The sequence below is a fragment of the Nothobranchius furzeri genome, chromosome 3 (assembly GCF_043380555.1).
Source record: "Nothobranchius furzeri strain GRZ-AD chromosome 3, NfurGRZ-RIMD1, whole genome shotgun sequence".
Classification (NCBI taxonomy): Eukaryota; Metazoa; Chordata; class Actinopteri; order Cyprinodontiformes; family Nothobranchiidae; genus Nothobranchius; species Nothobranchius furzeri.
In genome coordinates, this window is record NC_091743.1 from 51,765,328 (window position 1) to 51,790,856 (window position 25,529).

The following is a 25,529-nucleotide window of genomic DNA, read 5'->3' on the forward strand; positions in this document are numbered from 1 at the left end:
AGTCCAAAGTCTCATCAGGCCCTTTCATAGGCAATGTGATGTAATAGAAAACCATGGATCAAAAGCAAGCTTCACCAAGCGCTATAACGTGTTTACTTCTGTAGATGTTCAGTAAGGTGCAGGTTTAGGTTCAGTCATCCATAAATATGTTTGTTTTATCTCTTCCTTTGTTTCACTTGTGTTTCTGTTAAGGTGTCCAAACCCGACAGCTCCGCGTGCGTTCTAAAGAACAAACGTCTTAATAACTTTCTGAATAATCTGCCCACATCCCGGACACGGAGCCTGGAACTTATGCAGCCTCCTCGCACACGGGAAGCATGTGAGCAGGTGAGCCGTGCGTCCGTGTATTATAGTTCCATTACGCGTTCGAACTCGACACAGCTTGCACGGTTCCAGTAATTCCTCCTTTCGCTCGTCTTGCACCTCCATGCCTGAGCTCTCCTGCCTCTCCCCTTCTGAAAGCTGGTCATATTTGTGGAAACCAGACGACCGCGGCCCCTTGCCTTTCCCCATATCCATGGTGGTCACAGGTGACTCAGCTGTGGAATGGGAGGGGGGCAGGATGACCGGATCAGACATTGTCCTGCTGCAGTCGGGGACGTCGATGCCTGCGTCACTGTCGTCGTCTTCATCGTGGGTAGAGAGAGAGCTGCATGCTGGGATGTCAGGAACAGACAGGGAGTGTGCGAGGCGGGGGACATCTTTGTACCAGTTCTTCCGTAGCGCCCAGCAGCGAACACAGTACCTCTGGATGGGGACGTTATACTTTCTACACTCTGTGCACTGCCATGCGTCCTGCAGAACACAGCAGACACAAATTTAAGTCTGAAGCTTAAATCAAAAAGGACGAGGTTTAAAAAGATCCTGACCTGAGTGGAGACCTCTATGTCCGTGTCATCACTCAGACACTGGGAGTCTTCCTCAGGCTCCTCCTGCATCTGAACGAGCACATTTATGTTTTTATGTAGGAGATCTGGAAATGAAGCCAGGTGAAAAAGCCCTACCTCTCGATCTGCCTTCTCCTCTTTTCCTCCTCCGTAATCATCATCGAGAGAGCCTTCTTCCCCAACACTTCCTTCCTCCAGCACGGCTTCTTTCATTTCCACGCTCACCTGTTCACTCTCACCCTCGGTCAGGAACCAGAGGTCTTCTGTGGTGTCGGACACCACAGCTGTGTCCTCCTCCTGTGCAACAGACAGCTGACTCATCAGTCAGATTACCACCGAGTCATCAGCCAGACACAACCTCTAATAATAAAGACTGAAAAACACGTAACACCACTTTTATATGTAGCTGATCAAACTGATTTATTTTGAATATTTTTAGGTTTTCAGGGAATTTTCTAGCAACATACAAAGTTTCTTACTTGGTTTGTGTGAATGTCAGTAGAACCATTGCTTCTACGGCTGTAGTTGTTCCGAAGATTACCCAGAAACCACCAGGGCAGACCCGAGAGGTCCCACTCGTCAAGGGAAACATCAAGTTTGGGCCGTTTACAGGCTGAGCGTGGCAGGCCTTCCACGGACTCTAAACAGGATAACAACAGTTAAAGTCCGTCTTTTGCAGCGCGTTTTGCTTTAGTTGCATCAGGTTTGCTGCAGACTGCTTAGTTACCATCATCTGGATCTCGGGGTCGTCTCTGGGAGGGGGTCTGCAGAGGAGGCCGCTCACCGCCAGCAGCCGCTCCTGCTTTGACCACGCCTCCACAAACCTACAGAGAGATGTGGGGGGAAAGAAGCAAATGAGACCACAGAGCCATGACTGGACACTTGGAGGACTCACAGCTCCGTTACAAGCTGGCCCCTAGAGAGGTGGTACAGGACACACAGAGTGGAGGTACAAGTACAGACCCAAGAGGAATGGAAGTGGGTGGGGTGGGAATAGTAATTTAATCAATGAAATAATCAATAAGTTGGAAAAATATAAAAAAAATAAAACATATGGGGAAACTGCAGCTCTTTCCTTTTGTAGTGTAATAATTAGAATTTATTGCAAAGAAATCTATTTCTGAAGATTTATATTAGCAAAAAAAAAACAGACAAAATAATTTAGTTAAAAATATTAAAAAAGATTATTTTTTAAATGCTTTTTATGTATAATAAGAGATGAAATCGGTTAACTCGGTGACAGATAATCAGTTTGGTCATAGAAAACAAAAAGCAGAGAGAAAACAAGAATGACAGTAGGGGGGGAAGAGGTCTAGGACTGTTGGGCCTTTACTCATCAAGAGCTGAGATCCTCCAATTTGTAGCAGAGAAGAGAACTCTGACAGACAGAGACAGTGACTCTGCCCCCCCCCATCCACTGGGTGGAACTGGTGGGGCACAAAGGAGTGCTGTAACAACCACCAGACCAAACCAAGGATGGGGTCGTACAGAGACGGTGCCACTCTGTACAGATGCACATCAACGAAGACAGCAGCCCTCACCACACTCGCCTCGGCCCACACAAGCAGAAAAAAGCTGCTGTAACTTTAGATTAACACGTAGCCGACCGGTGGTCAAGCCATGCCACTTCTATGCATTTTGATTTGAGCAGCTGTGCCGTTAGCCTGCAACTCATCAGGTTTTGTCCGTGAGCGGTGTGGGCAGTGAGGTCAGTGAGGCTGAGGGACCCTGTTTCTTCTGAGCACCATGCTTCGGCTTTACCTGACCACGATCCTCCACTCCTCCCTCTACACATTCACGGCGCACAGAAAGATTCTCCGCAGCGTCTGCATTTCATATGAGACACAGTAACAGACAAAAACAACCCCCCCGCCTTTTAATTAAAGTGGTTTAGACTGTCTCACTAAGGCCTTCAGAAGAGCAGCGACTCCTCAAAGGATCTGAAGAACACGCTGGGTAATGTTCTTCTTTGAATCTATGAAGAATCTCTGCATCCCCATGTGTGTGAGAATTACCAGGAGCTAACAAAATGTGTAGGATGTTATCTTTGATTTGAAATTTACAAACCGAGTTTAGAAAAATCTCCACTTTTCATGTCTGCATTTGACTTTCATCAATAAGTTATTTTAACTGAAAGTTTCCAACGTACAGCACTCGGTGGCTTTTGTCTTGAAATGTGCTCATAAAGTTTTAGCTTACCTTAAGTTTAATTGATAGATGTAAATGAAACAGTGGACAAATCTAAATGCTGTGTATGTCCTAAGTTTTTTTTTTGCCCGTTAAACAAATCATTACTTAAAAATGTTGACAAATACAAAACGACTAAATGAAAGACTCACTTACCAGCACTACCAAGCACAACTAAGTACTTCTTGAGCATTTCATACACTGGGCTGCAATATAAAGGTAGTTTAGTTAATTTCTTTATCTAAAATGAACAAATTCATACATAGAACAGCATAAGTGGGCAGGGCTGCTTCTAGTGGAGGTGAATACCTTGGATTTTTGACAGAAAAGCTCTCGACTTCTAGCAGTTCTCCCAAAGGATCATCTTGGCAGTGGACGATGTGCTGCCTCTGTTTGTCATACAGTTGCTTCCCCATGATGTACTGGCCCAGGTAGTGCATCACCTGCACACGTGAAGGAATAAGACTCATGTTCCACTGTAGTCCACTCACAATGGAGTGATGTGTGGTTTGGCTCAGCACTGAAGCAAAGACATTGTTGGCACCTACAGACCCGCATATGAGGTTCTTACCTTTTCATCAAAGTGAAATTTGAACACTTAAAGGTGTGGATTACTTGTTTAATCAATACATTTGTAGTGGTCTCAAGAAAGGAAACGATGCCTTGCAAGCAGAAAAAAAGCCCAAGAATTTAGAGTCTTATTTCCTGATATTTGGACATCTTACCCCGGATTGAGTAGCAGCAACACAACTCTACCACTGACTTGCAACATGTTTGCTTTATCTCCACAAATAACACAAGCCTGGGTGACTTCTGCTGTTAAGTGAATTTGCTAATGCTAACAGTTAGTTTAAACTAGCTGTGAGGTGTGATGCTGATTCCTGGATGTTAAACAACACAGCCTTCCCCATTGTGAGTCAAGATCAGTGACTCCATGAATACTAATGCACATTGTGATGTAGATCTGTGAGGATTTTCAAATTCTAGCATTTTACAGTCTATTTTCTATCAGAAGCTAATGCAGGAAATAGGTGTAGGAGACAATTTTCATGTTCAGCCTGCATGAAAAACTAAGAGTGACTGATTATAATCAGAAAAAAGACTTTAAAATGGTTTATCAGTCAACCACACCTTCAATTTGAATTTACAAGACTTTCAAACACGTTACACTGATGCCGATTTACAGATAAATTAACTGTAAATTGAAAACTCCCCAAAATTATGGCAAAATGTTGCATAAATTTAAAGAAAATGTTATGCCATGATTTCTCACTGGTGTTCAAAGCCTTTATTTCAAAAACTGTTCTCATCTCATTGTGGTACAAGCTACAGTTTAAAAAAAACTGCTTTTATCAGACAGCTCACCTCTTTAAGTGTGAAGACATCCTCCTGTGCTCCAGCTACACGTAGAATCTGCAGCAGAGGGGCTTTTGGTTGTACCTGAATGGATAACTCTTTAGCTGTAAACCCGGTATTATAAGACATATTATCATGATTTATACCTGATTTCCCTCTCCTGGCAGCGTTCTGCATGAGGAGCTTGAAGCCGTTGAGTGGGCCGATAGGGAGTTCATTGTTAAATGGGAAACAAAATCTGAAATTAAAAAGTAAACCCAATAATCTGTTAACATTCAGTCCTCGTGTTCACCTACAACCTGGTTATTTAGTCGTGAGTGATTTCAGTATTTAAATGTAACACGTTTATGGAGATAAAGAATTAAATAGCGCTTAAAAGTTAAAAGGTTGTATTTAATGTAAATCAATTATATGGACCAGGAACCCAGCAACTAGACTGCGACTCGTTTGATATACATCTACTTTCCCCAACAGCCCACTGCTAATGCTAAGCTAGCAGTTGGCCAAAGGGGACAAGGCAACGATAAATCCCTTTAAACACGGCAGTGTACTACCATCATATTACTATTTAATGCAAAAGCTGGATATAATTTAAACAAGTGGTGCAGCTGCAGTCATGTGAGCAAAGTAATTACAAAGCTAACGCTAGTTAGCGTACGTGGCTACCCGCTATCCATTTTTTTAAATTAACCTTTATTGAACAATGACATTACCTTCGTTGTTTCTTCACAACTGTTGCATTTTTCTACACGCACTGTAGTCTTAATGACGAGCCCATGCCTCAGAATAAATAAATATGTTGGGTTTTCAACTCCAGCTAAAGCAGAATACTAAGACTACAGTTAAAGGAAATTCAGATTGCTCAAAATGATGACTTTTGTTAGCACTTCCGGAAAGGTGGAGTAATGCAGCGCCCCCTACTGTTGAAAATCAGGCCAATTTCATACACAGCGTGCTGTCATTGGCGCCACCTACTGGACTGGAGCACTTAACCGTAGATAAAAGATGTATGGGGGGGGAAAAAAAGGGTTTCAAAGAAAAACATGTATTTTTTTTCTTTTATTCTTTTACTCTCATTGCCCATTAGATAATAACTTGATATGTTTTATTAGTTGAATTTAAGACGAACACATTAAATATCACTCTACAATTTAATCGTAGAGTGATATGTTTTCTGCAACTCTTTACCCAGGTTTTCTCTTTTATCCTGACACAACAGGTGACTCAGAGAGTCAGAGTGCAATAAAACCGTTTTCAAAAAATTTAAATCCTAAAAAGGTAAAAAAAATATACATATGTTTTACTTTGTAGTGCACTTACACTAACACCTGATACCTGTCTTTCCCGGTGAGTGGGTGGACATGTGGGCGTGGAGATTGGAAACAAAAAGCACTTGCAGCTCAAAGGTGGGCACAACATTGGAGTGTGTGTGAAGAATCTGCAAGACAACATGGCTGTAAGGCTGCTGATCATGATAATTCTGATTGCAGACATCTGTGAAGGAGGTAAAATGTTCTTGTGACTCCAAATGAACATTTCAAGAGGAACTGCAATGAGTCAGTAATGTTCTGAGTTGCATTAATGCATTTGTGTCACTTATTTTTCTGGTAGCACTGCTGGAAAAGACAACAGCATATAACTTCCTGCAGAAAATAAGAGAAAAGCGTGGATTGGAGTGTTTTCCAGGAGGGTGCAGCACAGAGGTTGGCGAGGCTGAAGAGCAGACAGACGTGAATCTAGGATATGTGAGTAGACACATGTATCTTGAACCTTTAAAACCTCTTTACTTTTCTATAAACGCACCTGTATTTATACATTTTATCTATTGTAAAATTTGACATAATATGTTTAGAAAACAATTAAAGTTATAATAAGATAATCAATATTTAATTTGCAATAAAACAGTAATAATGTTATAAATGTGTTATATAATCATTATGTAAAAAAATAAGTATTTCTTTCCTAAATTAAATGCATGACTCATAAATATATTCAATTTTATTATTCTTCATTAATACTTCTTAATTCACCACTAAGAAAACAAGCTTTTCTGGTCCCACGGACAGATGCTCTAGCACATTTTCGTACTAAAATGCTGAATTCCTCTGCAGGTGTAAATGTCAGTAGCTATGTGTCAACAGGAGGGTCTCAGAAGAAAAAGTGGGCCACGTTCCTGCCTGGGTGGGTGGGTTTCTGCACTGAGACTCTATCCACGTGAAAACTAAACATCAGGAACAAAGGCCACATCCAGAAGAGGGACTTAAGAGCTGCTCTGTTTAATGGAATAAGGTGTAACTTAGTCAAGCATGGCAGTGAGACGTTTACTGTGCTCCTACATACCAGACTCGCAAAGTCATTAACGTTACTTTGTTACTTAGTGCACCTGCTGCACATATCAGATGTACCATATGAAAGCCAGCAGGAAGGCTGAATGCGTTACAGTGTTTTTGATAGGTGCACTTACTGTACGTGTGTGGTTAGCTGTAGAATGCAACGTGCTATTGTGCAAAACGCCAGATTTCATGAACGCATTGTAAAGATTTTGCTATTCTGATCAGAAGCCACAAATAAACCATAATGTTATCTTTTACAGGAGGAGAGTTCCAGCTTGCTGTACAATGTTGGCAAGAAAGAAATTAACTCTGTAAGCAACGTTGATCGGATACTGAAGTCTGACTTTAGATTAAAAACGTTCACATTCTGCTAAAAGACACAACTAAAACATTTTGTCTTTTGGCAGAAACCTGAGAATCCTGCAAAGGAAACTATGTCGGACGAAGGATCTGGAATGTGACCATGAGTAAAAGATGCTGAGTTTCTTCAGAGAGAAATAAAAAAATAAATGTGCAAACAAAGCCTTATTACATTAAAAAAATTGGAAATTTCTAAACTGATATGAATAAGGATGATAAAAACGATTTATTTTGTTGTCATTTATTATTCTTTTATATTACAGTAAATTAAGCAAAACCACGGATGTTTCCTTTTGTGTCTAAGAAAGCAGATTGAGAACATTTTGCTAACCTGTTTTTAAATGCTTTGATTAGTTTCAAAGTTTGTTTTCAATATATAAAAATACAGTTTAGATTACATTTTTAAATTTATGTAAATGTACTCTAACCAATCACAGATATTGTTAGGTACTATATAAATACTTCAGTAAAGATTAACACTTTTTTTTTGTTAGACTTGTCTTTTTTGTAGTGTTTTGATGGATAAATGCACTGCATGGGACCAATACCTTTGTCACTTCTACTTGTATTTGTTGTTATTGGTTACTTTAATGCAGCTCACGTATTGGTCCAAGAAACAACAAACACATTTCAAAGATAACCTCAGTAAATACAAAATAGTCAAACCAACCAGAGGGGCTAGCATAACATCATAAAGGAGAGGAGAATATTTTGTCATTTGAACAGCAAAGGCTCCCGTCCCTGCTCTCCCTCTCCTTCATGAAGAAACTGAAAGCCCTCCCAAATAGCCTAGCACTAATGGGACAAGTAATGTTTTAATATGGTCCTGCTCAGCCAGCTGATTCTAAGTGCTGAATTATCTCCTCAGCCTTCACCAGGTTCTGCAAGAGCTTCTCAAAACTAATTTCAATCAAATGGGCAGCGTTCAAGCAGAGAAACATCTAAAACCAGCAGGAATTCTGCACTGGCAATCAGTGCTAAAGCTACAACTATAGCCATGAATATGTCCCATTGAGCACTGGAGACCGTAGAGCATCACCACCATATTGGATGGGTTCCTCACTCTCCAAACCCAGCTGGAGTCATGGAAGAGTGAACAAATTTGCTTGTTTTTTGTGCAGCCTAAAGTTGCAGCAACCGGTGTACTATTGAAAACAGATCACATGGAATTACTATTAGCTTTTCTAGCCTACTTGTTGGATTTTTTTCATTTTTAATTGTTTTTATTTATTTTATTAAATATTTTTATTATCATGCCATACCATATGTCTGAATTTGTGAAAATGCTTAATAAAATGTGTTTTTCAGTTGGGTAGACACTTTCCTCAGAATAAATAAATGCACTGGGGGCAAATGGAGACCCATCCAATATGGCAACCTCTACGGCAGCTACAATAGACAGCGCCAGTCCACAGCGTGTCCACGTATGCCTTTGGCTATGACAGGCTAAAACAATAGTCCTATATAGCATAAGGTTGACCATCAATCACTTAGCTTTAACACAAAAGATAAATCCTCCTCCACAGTTAGCTTGTGTTTATAGACAGACAAGTGAATTCAATGCAGGTTGAGTTAGCATTCAAACTAAGTTGGTTTTCTAAGCTGACTGAGGCAATCTGTATCAAAGAAAACAGTTCATTTTTCATTCTTCTGTTGAGCTGAAAATAAGCAGGTTAGAAGGAATGCATGAGACCTTGAGACCATATCTCATGCAGACTAGTCTTGTGCAGAGGAGGGAAAAACAGTCATTGCATCACGTTACACCCCGTAGTGCATGCTGGGAACTGGGGTGTTTTCTCATTTACTGACAGCGAACTCTCACGGATACGCCACTCTATTAGTCAATGCTCTAGGCTTGCATAAATGATTTGGTTTGCTGTAGAGGCCAGGGGAGGGACGTAGGGGAAATATAAATTATGAAAGATTGCCTACTTTATATAACTAAACAGGGTCAGAAAGTCAAATTTAAGCATTTTTAAGTTACATTTTAATTCTAAACTATGTACCTCAGCTTTAAAGTGATTGACTGATCATTGGACAGTCTCTTTTAGGATTTTCTGCTAGAGAGAGTTCAGTTTTTGATCGATTAAAGCAAGGCCAGGTCTTGAAGAAAAAAAGCAACCCCAGCCCTTCACACTACAGCTACCATGTTTGACTGTGGTCATTTTTTAAAATCTGAAACAGTGTTAATTTTATTCCAGATGTAACAAGCCACACATGCTTTTTACAGTTACACATTTGTTTCTTCAGTCTAAAGAATATTTTTGCAAAGATTTGGGGGATTCCGAACGTTAAACGTGTCTTTGATTTAACCATCTTTTGTACGTTCACTCTGTGTATCTTTTCAACTTGCATTTCTTGATTCTTTTCTGTGTTTGAAAAGAACCAAGAAATGCATGTCTTTGTTAATGGTGAGCAAGGGTTTTGTAGCGCTGAAATCTAGACAAACCATAGCAGTAGCAAAAGATTTCATTTTATTTTATTTTATTTATGGGATTGCTTGCCAGGCTAAGGGTTTTGACCACTGAATGCTATTGTGGAGGTGAGTTTGTCCCCTTGTCCATGTTTTATTGTTGAATCATGGTGTTGGGTATTTACATTTAATCAGTCCAGGCGTACCTCAAAGAAAGTCCAACACACACAAGGGGGTTAGGGATATTAGATTACCATTTACCAATATGATCAATCACCAATAATCAACAACCAGACTGCAAACTCGGAGAGAAAGGAGATACACACCAATGGGATGTCTGTTCGGTCTCTCGACGAGCAGAAGCTCGCAAAAAGGTTTTATTCAAAAGTAACATAGCACACACATTAAAGGAAAACACACATCCCTCCTTCACAGAAAGCAAACTTTCCCAGGTTCTTGGTATAACAGAGAAACGCTCCGTCTGGACTTCACTAGGGAGCTTTTTGTGATAACAGAACTGCAGACATACAAGGTCGAACTTCCCTGCCGGAGCCACAGAAAAGTAACAAAATATGAACAAGGAATGAACCTTCGTTTGAATTAAAAAACACCAGATGGTACCCAGACAAAATCATTTTCCATGCATCCAATACTGTTTTTATCCAACACATGGAGTCAAAGTGAGTATTGGAGTCATATAGAGGTTGTTTTGAGTTCTTTTGTTCTTGAATTCTTTAGAACATGTATTGCTTTTTCAGATCTTTCCACATACCTTGTGTTTTCAGACATTCTACTGAAGAGCTTTGCTTCCAAATGTATGGTGGTAATCAGACCTGGGTGTGGCAAATGTAACTCAACATTCCAAATAAAAGCTAGTCACAGTTAATCCATGATTTAGCAAGAGGAGAAGGGTTAAGTTAGGTTAGTTCATATCCCTTAATTTTTTAATGTGTTATTTTAAAACAGCATTTTTTATTTACTCAGGTCATCTTTGTATTGTGTTGGTATTAGTTTGCTGATCACTAACATTTAAGTGTAATTAAAAAGCATAAACAGAAAGAATCTGACAAAACATTTTCACAGCACAGTACACACAACAACAACCCGCACATTCATGGATACTCTGATAACCAACAGCCTGATAAATTCCTTTACTCCCTCTTAAATCAGTACATCACATGACCCTTCAGCAGCCAGCGAACCTGGACATCTATTTTTATTTTCCTTTTTTATGTAACTATAGTTGCACAGATCAAAATGAATTCTACATTAAAAGATGAGTTGTATCCAAATGAACACTGTAATTTAACACAGTAGCCTTTGTTTTCATGTCACACGTTGACCACGAGTTCACGGCTGTGTTCTCTTCTCATTTTTACTAAGCACACAAACCAAAAGTATATATATATATATATATATATATATATATATATATATATATATATATATATATATATATATATATAAGAGAGATTTAGGACATTACTCTTGCTTTTATTAGCTTCAATGCTCAAAAACGCTATTTTTTAAATTTATTTTTAAAGAATTTTGCTCATCAAATTGGAAAACATTGATGAAAAGTTATAAAAAAACTTGAAGTTCCTTATTTATACAACAGTTTTCCAAACTTATTGTTTAGGTCACATATCATAGGTGTAACATTTAATCACGTTTGAGGAATAAAAAGACAGAAACAGATTTAGTTGTTTCAAGAAGACTCTGACGTCATTTATGTTTGATTTTCCAATTCCCGACAGCCCGGAAGGCTTCACGACTAACGACCGCACTCGCTGTTACGGACTACTTTACAAACAAAAACAACAGCAGCGGTTTCGCTAAATTAAAATATCTTTTCAAAATGTAAGTATTTTATGTTTCATTCACAACGCCTTTTGAGTCAGCTCAACCAAAAAACTGTTTACTTTGTTTTATAGTATAATACGATGTGATTAAACAACGCCCAAAACTTTTTTACTAGCATGCAACAAGTGCTGCTAGCACTTAGCTTGGGCCTCAAACGTAAGCTAAGCTAGCTGTAGCATCGTTACATTGATACTTTTAACTTCGTTTAACAAAAACTTTATTGTGGTATCTTTTTTTATCAATCCGACGCCAAAAGAAACAAGTATATATACCACAAGCTTGACTAATCTCCACAGCTGCGCAACTTATTACTGAAGAGTTTCCTTCCGAAACTAGTGATTTTCCGTTTGTTTGGCCTTGCTAAGATAGCTACTTGCACCCAATTCGAGTGTTTGAAATGACAAGATGAATAAATCACACATTTTAATTGTTTTACTTCACGTGGAAGGTGTATTAACAGAAAGTAATGGTGACAATAACTTTAAACGGGGTGATCCCTTACATATTTTCCAAAGAAGTCACAAGTTAGTCTCATCAGTTTCTTTATATTTGTCATTAACACTGCAACATTTAGTCTCCTATTAGATCAAGATGTTTAATTTAGAGTCAGTCAGGAGAGGTTGAGACTTTTCTTATAGATTAGATTTAGATTTTGCACACACACATAGAATGATAAGTAATTGCATATGCTAACTCCATTTTAAGATAAATTTTACTGTAAAATGCTTTTACATATTTTGTTATTGGTGTATATATAAGGTGATATTAATAAAATAAGAGCATTCTGATTTAATCTTTTGATGATTGATGCTACAGTTTTGGTGACTACTGTCTAAACCTTTTATTCACATGCACACTGATATTATATGAATGCTATTATCTAAAGTTATTCTGTTTTAGAAACATTGTATTCATGTAGAAGTTTTAAACTGAAACAATGTACACCACTCGTGATTTTACTGTAAGGCTTTTAGTAGAAAATAAGAAAAATGTGGGTTTGAAGTAACAAAATTATAAACTTTCTAAAAATGTAGTACCTGGCTGGGATTAAATGATACTTTAAAAACTCGGTTTGGAAAATAAAGCCTAACTCGGTTTGGAAAATAAAGCCTAGTTGCAGATGTCCAAAATAAGTTTCTGCCATTGCAGATTTTTTACTATGCTTTTCTGAGTGCTGTTTTAACAAGGAGGAGTCTTTGTATTTTACTTCTGCTTCAAGGAGAGCTTTTCCACAAATATCTTCTCTGATGCCATAACCCAATTTATGTAGATCTTTCTTAACTACAATGATTATGTGAATAAAGTAATCAATTACTTTGTACAGATAATAGATTTAAGTGGTAATTCTTAGTTTTATTTATTCTAAATTCACATTTTTGACATTGTGTTAATAAAAATGATGCAGGGGCTTGTGCACAAATTGGAAACATGATCATAATTTTAATAAACAGTAAATATGTGCAATGGCTAAAGGAAAGGGAAGCTCAGTTACTCAAAGATTCAGAATTAAGTTGTGAACAACAAATCTGTTTTTGTTCCTTAAGTTTCCTCTCCTGTGGTTAAAGCAGCTTAAAGGGCATGAAAAACCAACAAGCAGTGAAAACCACACAGATGCATAGCACTAATGGTGCAGTGCTGTCTCAAACCAAAGTGGGGCAGCACATGACTATTGCAAAAGTTTGTATTTGCTGATAAATATCACATTCATTTCATTTTAGAAATAAAGAATTTAGCAGTGTTTAAAGATTAGATTTATATTTTAAACCCTTAAAATGGTTTTTAGAAGTAAACCAATAAAGCTGAAGAGCTCGACTTTTACACGTAACTTTGTTTTGTAAATGATGGCGTAAATGTCTGCTTACACTCTGATGTAGAAGTAACTGTATTGGTCACGTGTTTATCAGCAATGGTCCTAATTACCTGTGATCTGAAAATAACACCCAAGCACGCACTCCAAATTTTAGGTGCACTGCTCAAAGCTAGGAATGGCACACTTGCTTTTTTATTTGATCAAAACACACATACAATATTGTCCCAGAATGAGACTGATGATGCAAACTCATACACAGAAAGAGACGTGGATTGAATTGATTTTATTAGGTTGCATCGTGGCTTAAACCTCATTTCCTGTCCTGCAAGCTACCTGTTGCATCAGTTTAACCTGGCTTTCCACAGAATGCATAATTGCAGTGTAACATCTGCAAAGTGTAATATGCAGTGACGGATGACATCACGCACCTACACCCCTGCCCCTAGCCCCTCGCTGGAGGGCAAGAAGCCAGCACCTCCCCGTTGACCACTGTTGTGTTTATCTGTTAATTATCAATAAACAGAGCTAAATGGAGGTGAAATAAAATCAGTTAGCATGGTTAACACTAGGACTGGGCGATAGGGCCTAAAATTAATAACGATATATTAAGGATTCCACCTCGATAACGATAAATGGACGATAACTACAGTTATGCGCAGAAACAAAGTTGTCCACTAGATGGGGCTGTCCCATGTATTACATTGAGTCACATTTTTACGTGACTCAAGGTGATACAGCTTCTTAAAGGGACATGAGCATTGCCAACCTACACACATCTTTTCATTTTTCTTATTATCAAATTTATTGACATGAGAAAATTGTTTTCGATAAGAGTCAGAAATTTCGATAACGATGTAACGCACCCAAAGGCCAAGTATTTACATCACAAATGAACAGAAATTAACTTTTTATTTGCAGACACAAACTGTGTCACACATCCAGGGAAGCATTACATCTGTCTAGCCTCCAAACAAGAAAAGCAAGGATCTACGACATACAAGCAAATAAGTAGCCATAATGTGTTTTCCTTATCTTTTTAAGTAGTCCATGCAGAAAACAAGACTTTCTGCACTTTTACTCTGAATACAGTTTGCCTTCCTTGAATCATAAATGACTTTACAACTTTATAGGTTGATATAATCAAATGTGTTGAATGAACAAGGTGTTTAAATCCCAAAGTGTTTGAATAATTTATGTATCAATCAGTGTTGTATTAAATTAATATTTTTCCTGCAATGAATACATACACACAACACATTTTCGATTTATTGCCCGGCCCTCGTTAACACACATAGAGCTGTAGGCTTCACGAGTAGATGAAATAAGAACAGTATAGTTAAATTTTACAGGTTTCCAGCTGAAGGCAGTCATTAATGACCAATTCTAATGGATAAACCACCCACATGGTAGCAGACAAAAGCCGTTTTACAAAACAATGCTGTTAATTTGCCACAAAGCTGAGCTGGCATCAGGGAGCCTTAGGTCATTTATCAGTGGTCGGACCATGGCGGTAATGTTGCGCAATTGTATCCTTTTCACAAAATATTACGTAATGGCGTCATAAAGGGGGTATGGGGGTGGTCCCTTCACTGCCGTGGACTTAAGTGTATCTTGATCATAATTTGCTTTTTATTACGATCGAAGCCGTGCTCTTTGTTTTTTTAACAAGCCGCTTCTAAAGGTGTCTGTCCTCCAAAGTCCCCATGCCGCATCTGGTGATCTGACATCCAGCTTCATGAGCGCTGCATTTGCTCCAGATTATTATCTCAGCTGATTCTGTTTACAAAAGCGAAACTTACGGCCCGTTTTTACTTTCATTTTTTAATATAATTGCTGGCCGGAACTCGGCAGTAACTCCCCATGACACCTCCCTCTTTTTCACCATGGCACAATCGCAGTTTATTAGAGACAGACATTTACCGCAGTATTTAGGTGCAATGAATACTGCAAAATGTTCGCTTCGCCATGCCAGCATGGTGTGTTTATAAGACACACCATTGTAGTAATATTATGCTGATTTGCTGGCACAGTGTGGCTTGTAAAAAGGGCAGAATAAAAAAGTAAAATATCTGCCCCACATGTCCAGACATGAATATGCTTTGTTATAATAATTACACAAAATGTGTTGTGTAATTTGAGTAGGCAGCCGCTTATGTTTTTCATTTGTGCTTCTGTTTATGGTGTTAGTCAGAATAAACGGAGCATCTGGTAATCTCCAAAGATAAACGGTGTCACAGAGATCGTTCATCATTAACCTGCAAAACGTAGAAGAGATCCAGTTACTCCATCATTGCTTCAGCTATGTAAAATCCAGGCTACCGGCTTTCTGACTTTCTGACTATCCGTGCTACTCGTTGGTATGTGCTACTTTGGGAAAATGCGTTTGTGCAAACCAATTACTACGTTACACGCTGTTGACCTGAAGAGACACGCTACCTCTGTAAATTGTTATATTACTGCTTGTTGTATGTTTACCTGACAATTAGCTTGTAAATGGCTTGTAAAATACTGTTATTATAATGTAAAAAACAAATTTCTCCCGTTGTTTACGTCATTCACAGAATCATGACAAACACTGTCTTTTTAAAAAATAAATCACGACAAACACTGTTTATTTTTGCTAATAATTATACTACAGTTCTGTATTTTTGAGTTCTATCACCTATTTAAAATGAACCATGCTTAATAAGTGTGTTACTATACTGTAAACAAGAGCGAAACTATCGTAACACGCTGCAGTAGGAACATTCGACGAGGAAGCACAGATAGTCAGAACACCTGTTCTCAGGAGGACTGTCGTCCCCATATGGAGCTAGGATTGGGACAATATTCAGCGTAACTTGTACCAAGTTTTGTAACTTCGAACATGTTTCATCACATGTAACTTTGGATTCGTAACTTGTAACTTTAGTTTTCTAACTTGTAATTCTCAATTTGTACTAGTATTTCTTGTTTTGAAACAGGAACATTGTATTTTGTACATGTATTTTGTAAAATGAAACTTTTATTTTGTACATTTACTACTCATTTTGTAACATCAAACATTCATTCAGAAACATGAAACTTTCGTTTTGTAACTAGCAGACTTCCAAATTGAAAAAATCAAGGTACAAGTTTGAAATCAAAACTCTCAAAACACACATTTCATTCTACAGGTACAAACACAGTTAAAGATCTTTTTGTCTCGATTCTAGCGTCAGTGGGAGGAACTTGGGTGGAACCAATGAGAGCACGAGTCTTGGCTACCAATCACGTTTCTCGAATTCCTGTCCAATCATTGGGAGAGGAGGGCAGGGTTCTGTCAGAGCTGCACAGCAAATATATTTGTGCAAATTCCAATTCATCTAATTTAGTTTAAAAATAGCATATTTTGTTATTGAACCAATGAATGGTGAAAAGTAATCAAGTTTTATTAGCCAAAAATCTGCTGTAAAATTGAGATATCAGAAATTGCACTTCACACACACACACACACACACACACACACACACACACACACACACACACACACACACACACACACACACACACACACACACACACACACACACGCATAAAAAATTGTGTCTCTATACTTGTGGGTACCTTCATTGACTTCCATTCATTTCTGGTCTACTTCTAACCTGATTAAACGTTATTTCACAACAAACCCCTAAAAAAAGAATGTAGGGCCTTTGCACTATTGGGGACACGGTAAATGTCCCCACAATTTGTCAATTTCCACACATTACAAGATTCAAGTCAAAATTAGTGCCCACACAGACACAGAGACACACAGGAAAGACACACACTAGGGCTGGGGGTAAACGATTATTTTTAAAACGATTATTCTGACGATTATTTTATCGAATAGTCGACTATTCTAATGACTATTTAGAAAATTAATCTAATGATTATTTTTCTATTGCACAATTAACAAAAACCAGAAAATCTCAAATAAATTCCTCAAAAAAAATTGATAAATTCTTACTGTAAGAGAATAAACACTACAGGCCTTCCATTTTGTATAACACTGCGTTTATTGTGTTGGTTTTCTGGTGACGTGTAGAACTTGGGAGTGCAGGCTGCTGCCTGAGAGGTGGTAGAAGATGGAGTGTCTCCATGCTGCTTTGTTTTGGTCACTTATGTGCGTGAGGCGAGTGGTCTTACATTTTTAACTAAACCGAAAACCCACAACACTCTAAATGTAATAAAAGGGAGATCTACACCACAAAAAAGATGAACTCTAAACCAAAACGTAACAGCTTATCCCAACGCAAGAAGCTGTTAGCGAAGATGCTAACAGTAGCTTTACCATCATTAAGTTCAAGTTACCAAGTTTAAATAAACCAAAAACACACAGCAGCAAACAGACCAGCACGGAGGAGAGACTGCTACCACCAAAACAGCTCTCCTCATGTCTGAAAGAAGCTCCTTAATGAAGGGAGAAGCGCTCCCGGTGATTTTCTACATCTGCGATAGAGACGGAGCAGCGCACATCTGACCCCGGAAGTTGTTGTCCGTTGCCGGGAGACGAAGGGGCAAAACAGGAAAATAATCTAGTAGTGGACGGACATTGTTCCGGGTCTTCGGTATTTGGCGGAGATGTTAGTGAAGGCAGAGAAGAGGGCGAACTAGAGGAAAAACAGGCAGATTCCTCCTCTATTTACAAACTCCTGGGGATGCAACAAGTGGGCGCGGTGCGTCGACTTCCGGATCTGACGTCGACAAATTTTTAGAATCGAGCCGTCGACTTCGTCGAGGCTTCGCTACAGCCCTAACACACACCAAAGAGACCCAGGTCGCTGTCCTGTAATAGTGATCAATTTTAATAAATTACAAAATAATCTGTTTATTTGTTTTCTAGTTTCAAAGCTGCTAACCATAATTTAAACGTTTCAAAGAAACACAAGAAAATCATACAGTAGTTATCACGGTTGCCATTGTGTGTTTCCAGTTTAGCTCATACCAGGGTGCTTTAGTGAGGGTGAAACCGATCCACTCTAAAAAGTAGCCAATTAATAATAAAAATGTTGCTCACAGCTTAATGTTATTTGGTGTATTTATGGGAAATATCATGTTTCTCACTTCATCAGGTCAAACGTCGGCCCAGAAGGAAGCAACAAGCGCCTGCAGCAAACTCAGGCCCAGGTGGATGAAGTAAGTTAAAGTTTAGCTTGAATTAAAAAAATCCTAACTTGAGGATTTATTACCAGAAAAATATATTAGTACTTTTGTGGAAATGCTACTTTTAAATTATGTTTTAACTCTGCTTTCTAGATGTGGCTTATTTGCTTCTTTAACACTCTGAAGGCATTTTTATTGATATCGTTATCAACCAGCTCGTACACACACCCCTCGCTTCTGTCTGGTGCTGAAACTTACATAACACATGGCGACGCCACCACAGTTCTCCTCTTCAGTTTAAAGATTCATAACTGTGTCGATGAGGACATTGGTTAAAAACACTGCCAAGTCTCTACCCATAATCCCAGTTTCCCGTCTTTCTCTCTTTGGCTTTCCCCTTGAGGTCCACCCCTCCTCTACAGAACTTTAACCTAAGCGTGTCACACACTCTCCAATTGGTTGTCAGATGGTTATGTAATCGCCGTCTCAGTGGTTATGTAAGGCCTGTATGGGCTTACACACTCCTCCACTACTCAGAGGGGAGGGGCAGTAGTGAGGTTTGTGGATCAGTGGAACATATGGGCGTGTCTACCCAGTGACACTGTGGATACACACACGTTTACCTGCCCCATTGTGAATTCTGTTAGTGAAATAAAGTCTGTATGTGATTCATGTTTTCAGGATGTGTATGTTGGGGTTGGGTAACGCTACACTTGCTTATTTCCTGAAGCTTGTCTCTGCAGAAGCATTAACTGTTGTTTCGTTTGAACAGGTAGTGGATATTATGCGCGTTAATGTCGACAAAGTGCTGGAACGGGATCAGAAGCTGTCCGACCTGGATGACAGAGCAGATGCTCTGCAGGCCGGGGCCTCCCAGTTTGAGACCAGTGCTGCTAAACTGAAAAGAAAGTACTGGTGGAAGAACTGCAAGGTAAAATGGACTGTATTTGATATAGCGCCTTCTAGAGTCCTGGAACCCCCCAAGGCGCTTTACAACACTATCAGTCATTCACCCATTCACACACACATTCACACACCGGTGGGGATGAGCTACAATGTAGCCACAGCTGCCCTGGGGCGCACTGATGGATGCGAGCAGGGTCCGAAATTAACACTCGCCACTCGCCAAATGCGAGTAAATTGCTCCATTTGGCGAGTAAATTTTTGAGCTCTACCTGCCACCTGGCGAGTAAATGTTTGCACCAAATTACAGGTGCTGGCCAGTAAATTAGAATATCATCAAAAGGTTGAAAATATTTCAGTAATTCCATTCAAAACGTGAAACTTGTACATTATATTCATGCAATGCACACAGACCAATGTATTTCCAATGTTCATTACATTTAAATTTGATATTCATAAGTGACAACTAATGAAAACTCCAAATTTGGTATCTCAAAAAATTAGAATATTCTGAAAAGGCTGAATATAGAAGACACCTGCTGCCACTCTAATCAGCTGATTTACTCAAAACACCTGCAAAGGCCTTTAAAAGGTCCCTCAGTCTTGTTTTGAAGGCACCACAATCATGGGGAAGACTTCTGACTTAACAGCTGTCCAAAAGACAATCATTGACACCTTGCACAAGGAGGGCAAGACACAAAAGGTGATTGCTAAAGAAGCTGGCTGTTCGCAGAGCTCTGTGTCCAAGCACATTAACAGACAGGCGAAGGGACGGAAAAAATGTGGTAGAAAAAAGTGTACAAGCTCTAGGGATAACCGCACCCTGCAGAGAATTGTGACGACAAACCCATTCAAAAATGTGGGGGAGATCCACAAAGAGTGGACTGCATCTGGAGTCAGCGCTTCAAGAACCACCACGAGGAGACTCATGAAAGACATGGGATTCAGGTGTCGCATTCCATGTGTCAAGCCACTCTTGAACAAGAAACAGCGCAAGAAGCGTCTCGCCTGGGCCAAGGACAAAAAGGACTGGACTGATGCTGAGTGGTCCAAAGTTATGTTTTCTGATGAAAGCAAGTTCTGCATTTCCTTTGGAAATCAAGGACCCAGAGTCTGGAGGAAGAGCGGAGAAGCACAGAATCCACGTTGCATGAGGTCCAGTGTAAAGTTTCCACCGTCAGTGATGGTGTGGGGTGCCATGTCATCTGCCGGTGTTGGCCCACTCTGTTTCCTGAGGTCCAGGGTCAATGCAGCCGTCTACCAGGAAGTTTTAGAGCACTTCATGCTTCCTGCTGCTGACCAACTTTATGGGGATGCAGACTTCACCTTTCAACAGGACTTGGCACCTGCACACAGTGCCAAAACCACCAGCACCTGGTTCAAGGACCATGGTATCCCTGTCCTTGATTGGCCAGCAAACTCGCCTGACCTTAACCCCATAGAAAATCTATGGGGTATTGTGAAGCGGAGGATGCAATACGCTAGACCCAACAATGCAGAGGAGCTGAAGACGACTATCAGAGCAACCTGGGCTCTCATAACACCTGAGCAGTGCCACAGACTGATCGAGTCCATGCCACGCCGCATTACTGCAGTTATTGAGGCAAAAGGAGCCCCGACTAAGTATTGAGTGCTATACATGCACATTCTTTTCATGTTCATTCTTTTCAGTTGGCCAACATTAGAGAAACAAACATTTTTTCATTGCCCTTTAGAATATTCTAATTTTCTGAGATACCAGATTTGATGTTTTCATTGGTTGTCACCTATAAATATCAAAATTAAACGTAATAAACATCGGAAATACATTGGTCTGTGTGCATTGCATGAATATAATGTACAAGTTTCACGTTTTGAATGGAATTACTGAAATATTTTCAACCTTTTGATGATATTCTAATTTACTGGCCAGCACCTGTAGTTATGTTTATCAGTCATCTTCCACGGATTTCTGATACTCCTCCCGCCTGCATGCAACTTACACAAACGTACGCGAAACGTGAACGCCGCATCCAACGTCATTTCCACCTATCCCATTGAATCAGTTTATCAAGTTAGCCGTTAGCTTCATGTTAAAACTAGCGGTGAAATGTGGCAGTTTTTAACTGGAGTCAGCCAGCCTTCCAAAAGAAAACTCGTCGAACTGGAAGAAAAACAGCCAGGACCAGTGGCAACCAGAAGATTTTGTGAAAAGTGGCGAACTGGAGAAGGCGGAGTCGTGAGACAATGGTTGCATTATGATGGCCACGTAGTGTTGCTGCCTTTCACAGACAACTGGCCCTCGGCATTCTTCAAATATAAAAAAAAATGCCCATACTTCCGACTTTGTCTTCTTTGAGGGATAATAAATGTCCCAAGTGCTGCCGTCTCCTCCTGCCATTATTTCAGCTTTAGCTTAAAGAAAGTTTTGGTCGTAAACAGCAAAGTGCGCATGTGCCGCCGGCAACTTCCAGCAGATGATATGGTGGCTGGTAAGGGTCACCACACCTACACCGCAGTCACGGTAATCCACCGAGATAATATATATATATATATATATATATATATATATATATATTTAAACAAGACTGTTATTATTTATTGTCAACTTTTTTACCGGGGTTTACCGCTACACCGGTTACCGTGACAACCCTAGCCCTGCCACACTTTCAGATATTCTCATGGTGCAGCTGTGTTCTCCAGAGATCAAGGACTAGGACCCAAATGAGGCTGTAATGCTTTGGCACAAAGACGGTGTCAGAAGCAGGAGGCCAGACTTCATGGACAGATAAAACATGGAGTCTGACTAGATTTCAATGAAAGAGTTCATAAAAACATCTCTAAAAATAAATAAATAAATAAATAGTAAAAATGACAAAAGAGTTGTTTTCCTTATTAATTGATGTTTTAATTATTTTGTCACTGTTTGGAATCAACATAATATAGAATAACATGCTTTAGGTGGATCTAAATCATTTAGAATTTTGGCCGGTAAAAAATATGCTTGGCCGGTAGATTTTCATCATCTACCGGCCAACTTGGCCAGTGAGTAAAACATTTAATTTCGGACCCTGGAGGCGAGGCTGCCGAGCACTGGCGCCACCGGTCCCTCTGACCACCACCAGCAGGCAACGTGGGTTAAGTGTCTTGCCCAAGGACACAGCGACAGACTGAGCAGGGCTGAAACCTGCAACCTTCCGTTTGTAAGGCGAGCACTTAACTCCTGTGCCACCGTCGCCCCACAAGTATTTAGCAGTCTTGTTCAAAATTCTGCACAACTGTACAAACTCATGAGGATCACTTTACCTGATCTTATCTAGACCAGTTCCTCTAGCAATGTCTCCCTAACTAAATGTAATTATTTGTCTTCACCGCTTTAAAAGAATTTGTCACTTTTACTCAAATTCATTCTAGTTCTGTGTCATTGGATCTCTAACTTATCTACCGTTACCTCTTTCAGATGTGGGCCATCTTGATAGCTGTTATAGTCATCATTGTCATCGCCATTATTAGTAAGTATCGACACAGGTGTTTAAGTATTATCAGCAGTGTTATTTGGAGTGTTTGTTATATCAGTTCTAGTGTCATCCCAGCCCTTATTTGTTTATTTGATACAATTCACTCAGTCCCACGCCCAGGGCCGTATCAAGGTATTTTGGGGGCCAAGTCTAAATAAACCCTGCCAGGTGTTTTAAGTTGAGGTGCTATTTTTTTTTTATATTAGACTTTTTTATATTTGCACTAAAGTCTAAAAGTGAAGAATTTATGTTATTTATTACATGATTGTTCAAGCTATCGCACAGAAGTGTGATGTTAAAATAAAATTAAGTAAAAGAATAAGTAACATTCTGGATTTGTTTGTTCGCTTTCTTTATTCTTTTTTTTTTTAATGTATCTAAAGTATCGGATCAGGACTCGGTATCGGCAGATTCTCAAAATCAAATGACTCGGACTCGAGGGCAAATAAACCTGATCAGGACACCCCTGTCATCAACACTAAATAACTTAAACACACTTCAGTTTGACCTTATTGGGAAGAATATTCGTGCTCCTCTGAGGAAAAACTTAGTATGGCATTTTAAACACTAATCAATGTCTTAAACTTTGTTTTGCTCGGTGGAACTATTTGCTAAATAGATTATACTTCCTTCACAGTCTGGGCCTGCTCATCATAAACCAGCAACGGGATGAAGAGGAGTGGAGGTAAAATGAAGACGAGTGGGGCAATGTGCATACTTCAAGTCTCAGAGGAAGGAATCAGATAAACACAAAATTCACCTCTCCAGTGTCTTTATTCCTCATCATGGTGTGTGTGTGTGTGTGTGTGCGTGCTTGTTTTGTTTTCTTGTTGGGTCTGACTAAAGGGTTGCCATGCTTATTCTTTACCAGCATTAATGCATCACAAAACAAATACATGCCCCTACATGCCAAAGAACACTTGGATACATATGTAATAAATCCTTTAAATAATCTGTGTTGTACAATAACACACACACACACACACACACACACACACACACATTCCATCCTTAAGACAAGAAGTATATAGTATTGTTAACTTTTACAGATGATTATATATTAATAATCACTAATACTGTGTGCCAGGCACATAACTGTGCCTTTGAAGATGTTCTGTTAAATATGGCCCTATGTTTCACACAGTGGGCTTTTGTTGCTTTTCAGAGTTTACACTTCTATTTTGATATTTCCTCTCATTTTAAAGCCTGCGTGCTTTGCAAACTATTTCAGTTGCCTGGTAAAGACGTAGGGTTCAATACCTTACTGCACTTTTGCACCAGGTGCTCATTCACTCACTTGTAGAGTACAAAAATGAAAAGAGGCATTTCACATTTGGACTGCCAAATCACACACACATCTGTATTTATTGTCCTCCTGATGTTGTTGCTCCCTCTTGCTGCAAAGCTAGAGTGACATGTTTTAGAAAAGTGCCAAGATCAAACAGCCTCAAAATGTCAAAATAATATGAATAAAAAAAGCTAAAATGATGTCTTATTCTCAAGAATGTCTGAAAGGTTTTTTGTGTAATGCTGAAGCAGAACAGTTTAAGATAATGTAGTCTTCGACAATGTAAAGTTTCTCCACTGGAGGACTTCAAATACAGCCATACCTTTACAGACTAGTGAGAGTTGAGCCATCTGAATTTTCAGTGTTCATATAATCTGCCCCTTCTGCCAGCTTAACATCACCTCTAATAAACTCCTCTGTTCATTCACACTAGCAATGACTCCATTTGAATCATAAAAGATCTCAGTTTCTGTATAAAATTGCTTTATTTGCATCCTGTAAAAATGAAATTATTTGTTATTTGGCTGGGGTGATTAGTATTTTGTGGTGCTCATCTCGCTACTGCTGAATAAAAGAAGTGAGTGTGCAGAGTTTGGGGCTGTTGACATTGTAATATGTGCTAAAACAACACTGGACTAGAAATTTTGTTTTTGTAATTTTCAAACAGCCATTTGTTACTAGATTTTGCAGTGCTTCCATATTTACATAAAACTAAATGCTAACTAATATATGGTGATTTTTAGACAGTCTTGAGCTAGGCCATTAAAGTGCATGTACAGATTGCAATTAGTGGGCTGTATCAACTTTCCATTTTTGTTTGTTTATGCAAAATAAGATGTGGCCTTTTCATTTTAATCGTTATTCCTACCTTCTAGAAATGTATGTGGGAAATAAAGTGCATGTGTACTCTTTGGTCCCCAAAAATTTTCCTTAAATAAAATTGATTAAATTTATATTAATGGATTCTCTGTACTTTTCTCAGCTGAATATATTTTTGTTTCAGGTTCTGAAAGCTCACAAGATGTCCTATTTCTTATGTGTAGGCCTTTTGGTATTGGGTTGTAGTTCCACAGTCTGAAAACATTCACCTTAGCGGAATTGGTGCTTTTTACAGTTTTGGTTGGAAACAAAAAGAGAAACAATACATAAGACCTGGGGGGAGTGTCATGTGTTCTCTCTTTGCAATGTAGGCTTTCCTGAAGTTGGTGTAACAAAATAAACTGATCAGATATGAGAAGCTGGTGTGCTTCCAAATTTGTACTTTAGAAAGAAAATGCATTCAATGAAAACTAAAGCCGTGCAAGTTTATCGGGGAGTTCTTACTGCATAAAGCTGAGCGTGCAGCAGCATCTCTGTCCCTTCATTCAGGTGGGGAGGCGTGGATGGAGGTGCCTCAAGCTCCAGCTCTCACTTGTTGCTCCTCTTGTATAACATGGGGATACACGTGAACCGACCACAAGCCCTTGACAGGCTGCGGTTACGGACACGCCTACTTTCTCTGTGTTTGTCCAATCAAGACAAATATG

General features: G+C 39.2%; 2 protein-coding genes and 1 long non-coding RNA gene across 6 annotated transcripts; 2 read left to right on the forward strand and 1 right to left on the reverse strand.

Moving 5' to 3' along the window:
• Positions 1 to 25,353, reverse strand: mdm4 (MDM4 regulator of p53). 4 transcript variants are annotated; one of them, XM_070549310.1, is made up of 12 exons: positions 25,327 to 25,353; positions 5,751 to 5,868; positions 4,577 to 4,668; positions 4,440 to 4,514; positions 3,384 to 3,517; positions 3,231 to 3,280; positions 2,649 to 2,713; positions 1,615 to 1,711; positions 1,367 to 1,527; positions 1,005 to 1,199; positions 870 to 938; positions 1 to 795 (listed from the first exon to the last, which is right to left on the reverse strand). In XM_070549310.1, the coding sequence occupies exons 3-12, from the start codon at positions 4,646 to 4,648 to the stop codon at positions 223 to 225; spliced, it is 1,491 nt and encodes a 496-aa protein (XP_070405411.1). In that variant the 5' UTR covers positions 4,649 to 4,668; positions 5,751 to 5,868; positions 25,327 to 25,353; the 3' UTR covers positions 1 to 222. The 4 variants fall into 4 exon arrangements, with proteins under 4 accessions (XP_070405411.1, XP_070405412.1, XP_015815041.3 ...); XM_070549311.1 differs by lacking the exon at positions 25,327 to 25,353 and adding an exon at positions 18,574 to 18,731; XM_015959555.3 differs by lacking the exons at positions 5,751 to 5,868; positions 25,327 to 25,353 and adding an exon at positions 5,144 to 5,310 and having other exon boundaries at positions 1,005 to 1,184.
• On the forward strand, positions 5,791 to 7,670 carry LOC107385587 (uncharacterized). Its single transcript, XR_001572998.3, has 4 exons — positions 5,791 to 5,935; positions 6,042 to 6,175; positions 7,024 to 7,074; positions 7,171 to 7,670. It is a non-coding gene; the product is annotated as an uncharacterized lncRNA (long non-coding RNA).
• Positions 11,280 to 23,608, forward strand: vamp3 (vesicle-associated membrane protein 3 (cellubrevin)). Its single transcript, XM_015959557.3, has 5 exons — positions 11,280 to 11,396; positions 18,285 to 18,348; positions 19,088 to 19,246; positions 22,658 to 22,709; positions 23,353 to 23,608. Coding segments are annotated over exons 1-5 (297 nt in total). The 5' UTR covers positions 11,280 to 11,394; the 3' UTR covers positions 23,373 to 23,608.
• Positions 25,354 to 25,529: the final 176 nt, after the last annotated feature.